Source organism: Salmo trutta, chromosome 6 (genome assembly GCF_901001165.1).
Source record: "Salmo trutta chromosome 6, fSalTru1.1, whole genome shotgun sequence".
Classification (NCBI taxonomy): Eukaryota; Metazoa; Chordata; class Actinopteri; order Salmoniformes; family Salmonidae; genus Salmo; species Salmo trutta.
In genome coordinates, this window is record NC_042962.1 from 18,668,727 (window position 1) to 18,679,586 (window position 10,860).

General features: G+C 43.3%; 1 protein-coding gene across 12 annotated transcripts in view; it reads left to right on the top strand.

Annotated features, from left to right (window-relative positions):
- The window catches only part of epb41l3a (erythrocyte membrane protein band 4.1-like 3a), an 80,323-nt gene extending 69,991 nt beyond the window's left edge, over positions 1 to 10,332 (top strand). For 10 of the 12 annotated variants that reach the window (XM_029755559.1, XM_029755570.1, XM_029755563.1 and 7 more), the window contains 6 exons: positions 109 to 288; positions 2,990 to 3,124; positions 4,131 to 4,229; positions 6,244 to 6,324; positions 6,985 to 7,101; positions 8,969 to 10,332. In XM_029755559.1, coding sequence (XP_029611419.1) covers positions 109 to 288; positions 2,990 to 3,124; positions 4,131 to 4,229; positions 6,244 to 6,324; positions 6,985 to 7,095 — 606 coding nt within the window. In that variant the 3' untranslated portion in view covers positions 7,096 to 7,101; positions 8,969 to 10,332. The remainder of the gene's footprint in view (positions 1 to 108; positions 289 to 2,989; positions 3,125 to 4,130; positions 4,230 to 6,243; positions 6,325 to 6,984; positions 7,102 to 8,968) is intronic. The other 2 variants (XM_029755562.1, XM_029755567.1) reach the window with 2 other exon arrangements.
- The last annotated feature ends 528 nt before the right edge of the window (positions 10,333 to 10,860 follow it).

Genomic DNA, 10,860 nt, shown 5'->3' on the forward strand with positions numbered 1-10,860 from the left:
ATTCGTCTTTGTTTTAGCATTTGATTCCATACTAGGCCTACAGTAATTGAAGTGCCCACACAGGTTCAAGGAGACTGACTGTGACGTCTTGTTTGTTTCCTTTGCTAGACAACAGAGAAGGTGGAGCGGATCGTGCTGCAGACAGAGGTGGTATCATCCCAGCAAACAGAAGAGGTTGAGGATCAGCCGAAAGAACAGCCGGCAGAGGACCAGGAGCAGCCGGTGGAGAAACAGCCTGACGACCGGCCTGACAACATAGAGAAACAAGCTGGTCAGCAGCCTGAGCAGGTAGAGACAAATTCATTGGGAGGGCTAAAGGATGATGGGCCTCAGTCCATGCTTGGGTTTACAGGGACACGCATGCATGAGGACTCAGACACGCCCAGCGAGGCGAGTGACACTAGCGGCGCCGCTAGCATAGCCTCCGCGGGGCCTGCCCTGACTGCCGCGGCCCAGGCCGCTGTGGACGAGGCTGTAGGGGCGGCGGTGAATCAGACAGAGACTGAGGAGGAAACTCCAACCGCAGGCTCAGGTGGAGGCCTGGGGCTGGACAGTCCGTCAGAGGGAGAGGAGTCAGCAGGGTCAGTCTCAGAGGAGGAGGAGAAAGAGAACAGCCTGGACTGGAGAGGGCGCTTTGTGTCCCCCTCTCCTACAGGAGCATCCTGGCAGAGTCTCAGTGGGGAGGTAGCTGCTGCTAGAGCTCACTCAGAGGTAACACCCCAAAGAGCCCCAACCTTTTCCCTAGTTGTCCCGTAAGTACCTCCTCAACTCTCCTTCCCACTCGCCTGCATTAGCACTGGAAAAGCTAGCTGAAACTACCCTGGTCTCACATTCCTTTTTGCCCATGCTACTTAGAAAGTGCTCAATCTAGCCGAGGCTTACCCTCACAATCGCCTGTAATATCACTCGAGCCTCCCAAAATTATCCCAATATTGGCCTCCCATTTGCCTGTAATAAGCAGTGTTACCACTGGATAAGCCACCCAACTCTCCCAGTCCTGCCCCTCCTCTTCACCAATAATAGCAGTCAGCCATTACAGCCTGTGGAGCTGTGTGTGTAGTGATGTGCAGGTGGGGAAAACAATGACCTTGTTTCCTGTTTCCTGTCCCTGCCCACTGGGGTTTCTATTGGAAATCAATACCCTGGCCAGGCAGGCTGTAAATACTGCAAGCTGCAGATACACGCTACTGTATGTATTACCCAGGAGCAGTATTGAAAACTGTAGTGGAAAATTGCATAGAGGGAGGTGTGTGTGTGCCTGTTAGTGTTTGTTCTTGGATCGGCAATATAAACGTTCAATTAGAATATTTCGACCTGCACATGTACACACAGTTTCACAGCGGAAATGGTGCATATCCCTTCCTGGTAGTACTGCCTCATTTCCCCAATGTTCCCAAAGATTACCTTTGTGGCAATCATGAGTGGCAATAATTGAAATGTTTTATGGACACGCATCTATGAGAAGCACAGTTTAAATAGATAGCAGTCTGTTGCTATCAATTAAGTTAAGTCCACAGCCAATTTCAATGATATGGACCGTTTCAGTGAACGCAACAGGAATTGTTTATAAATACGTACAATCCTGCCAGGTAGCCCAATTTGGCCTTCTCCAAAATGAATTAATAGGCTTCCACACATCCAAATAAAGCTTCAGATAAATAAGACTTTCTCAGTGGTGAACACTGTTGAGTTCTGTCATGCATGACACAGACTGGCTGAAGTGAAAATCTCTTTGCCTTTGTTCTTTGGTCAGGGTCCAAAGGGACCAGGGTGATACACAACTCTTTCATCAGGAAAACAAATGTTGTTGTTGTTATTGTAAACATTTGACATTTTCTTACTTTCTTTGTAACACAAAATTCTCCCTTTTTCTGTGCTTTGGGATTTTATGTTATCAATTATGTTGATTCATTTATTGACGTTTATTATATTTTATCAAAGAGAGCATGCATCTCATGATTGATCCACAATTATTCAGACTTTCCTTAAAGGAAAAATCCACCCAAAACCACTCATTCCTATAATTTACAGTGTTAAATAACACTAATATGTGAGAACAATATTTTTTGTGAACAAATATTTTATTTTGTCGTTATAAAAAAGGTTGGTAGCAACATGTGAAAATCGTTATGGAAATCTGTTGCAGCTTAAGTCGACTACAAAACCTACAATGCAATGCTCTCTCTTAGGGCTGGCTGTCTGGCTAGCTGCCAACGTAGCTACACACAATAATATCAAAGTCAATATCGGCATGTGAAGTAGCTCGTTAGCTGTAAAATCGCCGAAACAAACTGCACTATCAATTTAGGAGTTTACAATCTCACCATGTTCAACCTGCAGATCAGAGTGGAGTCTGACATTCACAACGGCCATGCAATGCACCCTGGACTGAAGAGGCAGGCAAATAGGAGAAATGTGCTAAACCCGCCGTTAAAATACACATTTCTTGAGGTAGGAATATCAAAAATATGATCAATGGCTAATTCGAAAGAAGACAACCTCCTGCGTTTTGACATCGGCCAGTATTGAAATCTGACATGTATGACAGACGTTTTCACAATCTAAAAGTTGTATTCAGATTAACTTCCAGGTTAGTGAGAGTGACTTTATCGCAGTGCTATGTCATACCGGCAGAATTTCTGCCTGCATAAATGGCAATAGCAAATATACACATGAACTGTTCCAGGGAAGTGATAGAACATTGCTCAGAGATGCACAAAAACAATATCATATTCAAAATGGGTGAATCTTTTCTTTAAGCTTTTTTCCCCTTTTCTTCTCCTGCATTTTCTATGACCTTCCAATAAACAAATTGCTTCTGTATGTCCTGTAGACAGACGGTGAAATTGTAATTGTGTGTATGTGTGTGGTCATGAACATGTTTGTGCGTAGATGTACGCTAGCGTATGACCATAAGGTATAAAGATCTAACTTTCTGCACCAGTGTCATTTTGTCTCTCTCCATTTCACCCTTCTTCCTCTCTCTCAGACATCTGTGCTGGAGTCTCCAGAGGTCCTGACCTTCAACAGGGCAGACGTGATGGAGGAGACAGAGATGCTGGTGACCCAGGAGGTACCTGTAATACACACGGAAATGAAAACCATCACATACCGGTCACTGGAGGTAAAGGTCCTCACAAAACGTCAGGGTTGTTCAGGCTCATGCTCTGTACTGGTTCTTCTCATATACTCCAACGTGCATCTTTTCAACCTCATTCATTAGGGCACACAATATAAAAGTTTTAAAAGATTTGCAATAGAAAACAAAAAAGAGCCCAGGGAATTCCTCTGTTACAGTCCGTTTCCTTCCGTTTGGTGCCAAATGAACACAACCCTGTTCTTCAAATCAAATGTTATTGGTCACAAACACATAGTTAGCAGATGTTAATGCGAGTGTAGCGAAATGCTTGTGCTTCTAGTTCCTACAGTGCAGTAATATCTAACAAGTAATCTAACAATTCCCAAACAACTACCTAATACATACAAATCTAAAAGGGTTGAATGAGAATATGTACATATAAGTATATGGGCGATGGCCGAGCGGCATTGGCAAGGTGCAGTAGATGGTATAAAATACAGTATATACATGTGATATGAGTAATGTAAAATATGTAAACATTATTAAAGTGGCATTGTTTAAAGTGAGTAGTGATCCATTTAATAAAGTGTCCAGTGATTGGGTCTCAGTGTAGGCAGCAGCCACTGAGTTAGTGATTGCTGTTTAGCAGTCTGATGGCCTTGAGATAGAGGCTGTTTTTCAATCTCGTAGTAAGCGGAAGGGAAGCGCTACTAAGGTACACAATAGTACATTTTGGTAGACAGAAGGGGCTCTTTGGTAAACGGGGTGAATTGGTCATCAAAAAGAAAGGAGGACCAAGGCACTCTTCATATAATTAATTTAAATGCTTTTATTTGTACGGCATGTTCAATAGAAAAAGTTTTTTTTAATTTTATTTTTTAAATGTAAAATGTTTTTTCTATTGAACATGCCATACAAATAAAGGAATTTTAATTAATTATATGAAAAGTGCCTTGGTCCTCCTTTCTTTTTGATTACCTGGTTTTCAGTCTCTCAGTCCCAGCTTTGAAGCACTCAATGGAGAGGATGTATTGTATCTGTGTTGTGCCAGGGTGACGCTGACACTGATCCAGAGGCGGGGGTGTTGATGAGCGCCCAGACCATAACCTCAGAGACCACCAGCACCACCACAACCACACATATCACCAAGGTAGGTACTACCTGACCCGGCCTCAGTGGGGCGCCACTCTCATTCACCATCAGCATGAATGAATACGGGCATGAGTGAAGAGAGCAGGGATCATAAACTAAACGCAACATGCAATAATTGTAAAGATTTTACTGAGTTACAGTTCATATAAAGAAATCAGTCAATTGAACTACATTCATTAGGCCCTAATCTATGGATTTCACATGACTGGGAATACAGATATGCATCTGTTGGTCACAGATACATAAAAAATAAAAAAGGTAGGGGTGTGGATCAGAAAACCAGTCAGTATCTGGTGTGACCACCATTGCATCATGCAGCATGACATCTCCTTCGCATAGAGTTGATCAGACTGTTGATTGTGGCCTGTGGAATGTTGTCCCACTCCTCTTCAATGGCTGTGCGAAATTTCTGGATGTTGTCGGGAACTGTAACACGCTGTCGTACACGTCGATCCAGAGCATCCCAAACATGCTCAATGGGTGACATGTCTGAGTATGCAGGCCATAGAAGAACTGGGATATTTTCAGCTTCCAGGAATTGTGTACAGATCCTTGCGACATGGGGCTGTGCATTATCATGATGAAACAAGGTGATGGCGGTGGATGAATGGCACAACAATGGGCCTCAGGATCTTACCACGGTATCGCTGTGCATTCAAATTGCCATCGATAAAATGCAATTGTATTTTTTGTCCATAGCTTATGCCTGCCCATACCATAACCCCACCGCCACCATGGGGCACTCCGCAAACCGCTTGCCCACACAACGCCATACACGCTGTCTGCCATCTGCCCGATACAGTTGAAACCGGGATTCATCTGTGAAAAGCACACTTCTCCAGTGTGCCAGTGGCCATCAAAGGTGAGCATTTGCCCACTGAAGTCGGTTACGACGTCAAACAGTCAGGTCAAGACCCTGGTGAGGATGACGAGCATGCAGATGAGCTTCCCTGAAACGGATTCTGAAAGTTTGTGCAGAAATTCTTTGGTTGTGCAAACCCTCAGTTTCATCAGCTGTCCAGGTGGCTGGTCTCAGACAACCCCACAGATGAAGTAGCCGGATATGGAGGTCCTGGGCTGGCGTGGTTACACATGGTCTGCGGTTGTGAGGGCGGTTGGACGTACTGCCAAATTCTCTAAAACGACATTGGAGGCGGCTTATAGTAAAGAAATGAACATTCAATTCTCTGGCAACAGCTCTGATGGACATTCCTGCAGTCAGCATTCCAATTGCATCTGTGGCATTGTGTTGTGAGAGTGGCCATTTATTGGCCCCAGCACAAGGTGCACCTTTGTAATGATCATACAGTTTAATCAGCTTCTTGATATGCCACACCTGTCAGGTGGATGGATTATCTTGTGAAAGGAGAAATGCTCACTAACAGGGATGTAAACAAATTTGTGCACAAAATTTGAGAGAAATAAGGTTTTTGTGCATATGGAACATTTCTGGGATCTTTTATTTCAGCTCATGAAACATAGGACCAACACTTTACATGTTGCGATTATATTTGTGTTCAGTATAGATTTTTTTCTTGAGTGGATGGTCAGGGGTCCGGAACATAATTACAAATATTTGTAGACTGCAAATTGACCGCAAGAAGCCCAAACAGATAATAGTTTCAAACCTTGCCTACATTTGTATACAATCACATACAGGTATATCTCTATTATGCGTGGAAATACTTTGGAACAGATTTCCAAAATTAAAATCACTTGAAGCTGATTTGCTGGTGTTTTTACAGTTTTTTTTTTTATGTCCAACAAAACAAAAAACAAAATAATTGCTCAGTAAACTTAGGGGCCAGTTGGGGAAGCCTGGAATAGAGGATATGGATATTACTAGTCTGTTAGTGGTGTAGCTATAGAATTTAACCAAGGTGGTTCCTATGGCTCATTTGGTTTGAGCTTGGCGTTTGCTTCCCGCTTCCCACATGCTGTATACCAATATAGTTTGACTTAGTTGTTCCTTGACTGAAATGTCCCTTAAATTACATTTGATTTTTTACCAGACTGTGAAAGGAGGCATCTCGGAAACGAGGATCGAGAAGAGAATCGTCATCTCGGGGGATGCAGACATTGACCATGACGAGGTAGGAAGACACTCTTACACTGTGTGTCCTTTAGCATGCAAGTAGCCTTACAACTATTAAATAGGCAGAGCTATTTTAACAACACAGGTGGTACCTGGATACAATGCTGATAATATTGGGTTCCTTACTCAGCGGGCAATATCATCATAGCGTCTTTTATGACGTCATGGTCAGGCTGTATACTAGTTGTCTTTTTAGCAACCAGAAAAATATGTCTTTATCTGGTTGTAATCTGACTAGATAACAAATTGACATCTTTTCTTTCACGTGTTAATTTCGTCATGAACAATACGTCTTTACCTGGTTGCTACAGAAACCAGTTGGTTGCAATCTGGTTATATGGCTGCTTCTCAACCTGAATAACAGTTTACAACCAGAAAATGACATCAATTTGAAATAATTTTCCATATTATGCCTGCTGGGTACTGTGTTGAGAGATGCTTTGCCTTTAAGTGACTTAAAGCTCTGTTGTTCAACAGCTGAGGTCCGTGACCGGGAGATGTACACACACAGTGACGAACGTGTACAAACACACAGTGACTGAGGTGTACACAAACAAATACTGTGATTAGTCCAACCCTTACACTTGTGATTCTGATCATACCCATTCCATCTTCCTCTCTGTTTCCCTCCATGGGGTGTTTGGCGTACTGTCTTTAGGCCCTGGCTCAGGCCATAAAAGAGGCCAAAGAGCAGCACCCTGACATGTCAGTGACCAAAGTAGTGGTCCACAAAGAGACTGAGATCACGCCTGAGGAGGGCGAAGAGTGACCGCAGGTAAGGGGACAACGTCGGTCGGTCAGTGACGGCTGGGGCTGGCTGACAAGACACTGACCTCCCTCCATTCCTTCCTCATCCCTCCTCTGGCTCCTTGGTTGTCTACAGTCACCGCCTTCTCGATAGGGCTGCTTGACACTCAGCTAGCTCGACTAACCTGAGGCGGCTTGACACTCAGCTAGCTCGACTAACCTGAGGCGGCTTGACACTCGGCTAGCTCGACTAACCTGAGGCGGCTTGACACTCGGCTAGCTCGACTAACCTGAGGCGGCTTGACACTCGGCTAGCTCGACTAACCTGAGGCGGCTTGACACTCGGCTAGCTCGACTAACCTGAGGCGGCTTGACACTCGGCTAGCTCGACTAACCTGAGGCGGCTTGACACTCGGCTAGCTCGACTAACCTGAGGCGGCTTGACACTCGGCTAGCTCGACTAACCTGAGGCGGCTTGACACTCGGCTAGCTCGACTAACCTGAGGCGGCTTGACACTCGGCTAGCTCGACTAACCTGAGGCGGCTTGACACTCGGCTAGCTCGACTAACCTGAGGCGGCTTGACACTCGGCTAGCTCGACTAACCTGAGGCTGCTTGACACTCGGCTAGCTCGACTAACCTGAGGCGGCTTGACACTCGGCTAGCTCGACTAACCTGAGGCGGCTTGACACTCGGCTAGCTCGACTAACCTGAGGCGGCTTGACACTCGGCTAGCTTGACTAACCTGAGGCGGCTTTTAGCTTTTATGCTTTCAGCTTTCACTCCACATTCATCTGTGCCCTGCGCAGTATCATGATTCCTTCTGTGTGGATGGAGTCTCTATATACTGTATAGCCTTCCATGGCTGGCTTCTGTCTCTGAAATGCCTGCTCTAGAAATGTTTTTGGTGCTAATGTTTGCTTTTTCCTTTCAGCTTCTAATACCGTTATTGACAATAAGCAGTTAAAACGTTGTGCGTTTGCATTTTCTTTTTACTCTCTTTTGTCAAAATTTTGAGTTGGGGTTTGATTGATGTCGATAGTGCTGTCTGCTGGACGTCTCTGGTACTGTTTAGAGTGTACTGGAAATACCGACAGTACGGTTTTCAAATTGCCAGTTTGTCTCATTCCTATTAAATAAAGGGTTATTTCGAGATTGTATTGAGCAACATTATCTGATTTGGTCATTCTTTTCTGGTTATTGTTATGGCCTGATGCTGAGGAAAGAGACACCGTTTTACATGTCTTATTATCAAGGTTTCTGTACACTGTAGCAGAGGCGTGTTACTGAACGGAGCTTGTGCTTGCTTTGCAGGGGCTGTATAGTCTTGTGCATTAACCCTTTTCATTTATTTTTGTCATGTCTTAGCATGCAGCCTGTATGATAATGTGTTTGTACGTGTCTCATAAGTGTTAGTTTAGATGGACGATAACAAAGCATTGACTGTCTTTCACAGGACCCCTCTCATGCTCTGCTTTTAATCTCCAGCCATAACAGCTTCTTCCCCTTACAGGAAAATCACATGATTTCACATGAAATTTCACATGCGAAATCATGTGAATACATGTGTTTTTGGAACACTTCACATGCGATCACGTTTTCAAATGTGAAGTTTCATGTTGCTTTACATGTTGTCACATGTTATCACATTAACTTCACATTAAGATCACATGTGATAACATAAAAACATGTGTTTCTGGAACACGTCACGTGTGTTCACGTAAAATTCATGTGGTTTTTCCATAAGGGTTATCTTCAGCCATAGTAGCTGCAGTAACAGAAAACATTTATTTCATTTCCATCCTTCTGAAAAAGATGTAAGAGAATATGTGAATGCTCAGCATTCTGTGTCATCTAAGCATGTGCTCTATAAGGATAACCTCTCTGTTTTTCAGGATTGAAGGATCACTGGGTTCACCGACGTTTCAGGGGCATTCTGTTAACGTTACTTCACACTCTTCAGAGTATGAGATGCAAGCAGGATAGTGACGTTGCCAACAGACAACACACCACTGTAGAGGACACTACTACTACTACTACTACTACTACTACTCCGCCTGACTACTACTGGACTAACCTAACCCACACTCACCAACACTACTGGCAAACACAGACCTCCAAAGCTGGCCAGCCCTTCATTGGAACATGTATACTGCATGAAAAGGGATAATTTCTGCATTTTGTAAAGGAGAAAACAAATACATTGGAGGAAATATCAAAATATATACATGTTTTACTTGACCTGTGCACTCAGGCTCGAAGGGAGAAGAATGTATGTCATGAGAGTTTTGAGTTTTATGATAGTATACTCTGTTTTATTTATTATCGAACTACAATAATAATAGCTAGGCTGAACGTGTATGATGGCACAATATTTATCCATGCAATAGATGTGACATTCATCTTGCCATACGTCCCCTTATTTAGCCCAATGCTGATTTTATTCCATTTTACATACAGTATTGCCTGGAAAAAGGCAAAAATAATATGTATGGTACTGGTACGTACATTTGCTTAGTAGGCCATATACCCTCAAAGATGATTTTGTTGTTTTTACTTTAATTGTAAATATGTTCATTTGGTTTTCCTTCAATTACAAAGTAAAGATGAGTATAATGAGCCAAAATCTCGTAGAAATGTGTTAGAAGGGAATGTTAAACAGACTCCATTACTGTGACTTCCGAGTTGATCAAGAAAACCCTTATAATATATGTCTTCACACGGTGGTCGGCGGTTTGAACGTTCTTGTTGGGTTGTATCTGAAATGACACCCTATTACCTATAGTGGGCTTTGGTCAAAAGCAGTGCACTATATAGAGTGCCATTTTAGACAGTCTTGCTCATTCTTAAATCATACCCAGAATGCACCTCTCATCCCTGCGTGGCACATCCAAGCCTTAAAACTGTGAAGAACGGACAGACAACCTCCAGTACAACCCTGCAATGTGCGTTTGATTTCTCCAAGGCCGATGTGTCAGCGGCCATCCAACACAGGGGCATCATGCTCATTGAACCTGAGGTGACATGCTCCCCTCAATGTAAACAACTGGGATGAGAATGCATCATTAGTAGTGTCTTATATAAAATAAAAAACTAAGACGTATGTTTGGTCATCGGTCCCCCCTCAGAGATATTAAGAGCATGATGCCTCTGATCCCACTCCTTCGACTCATCAGCTGCAAAATCATCCATGTTGAATGTGTCTCCCACAAGATAAATAAAATGATAAATCCATTGGGTTGGATCTTTGTCAATCACTGAAATGCTATCTCTGTTATGCTTTCATAAACTCATGGCAGGAACTCTACAGTGAAGCCATTTACAGTAAGGTAATGACTTTTACAAGTTTAAGTGACACTAGACCAGAAATTCCTCTTTCACTCGTCTCTTTTCTTCTAAAGATTTGCTAATTATTGTAGGAAGGAACCCCGCTGAAAGGAAAGGTGTGACAAAATGGGTGGTCAAGTGACAGTCAAGTGTTACATGTGGTGTAAATCACTTTGGTTCTGTGTGACAAACAAATAATAATAACCAAGCCAAATGACCATCAGCAAGACAGTTACTTTGAATGACTCATATGAGAAGCAGTATTTGGTAATATGTGATAATTCAGTTCCACAACAGCATTGTCTAACCAGTCAGAAACCAGGGCCTGTATTCAGGCTTCCAGTCAGACTACTTTGTGATTGCCCTGCTCAAAGGATGCTGGACGGTTACAGCTGTTTGTCACAAATCCAATTAGGCTTTAGAACAGTAGTCTATGTGTTAGAACATATATCTATCTAGT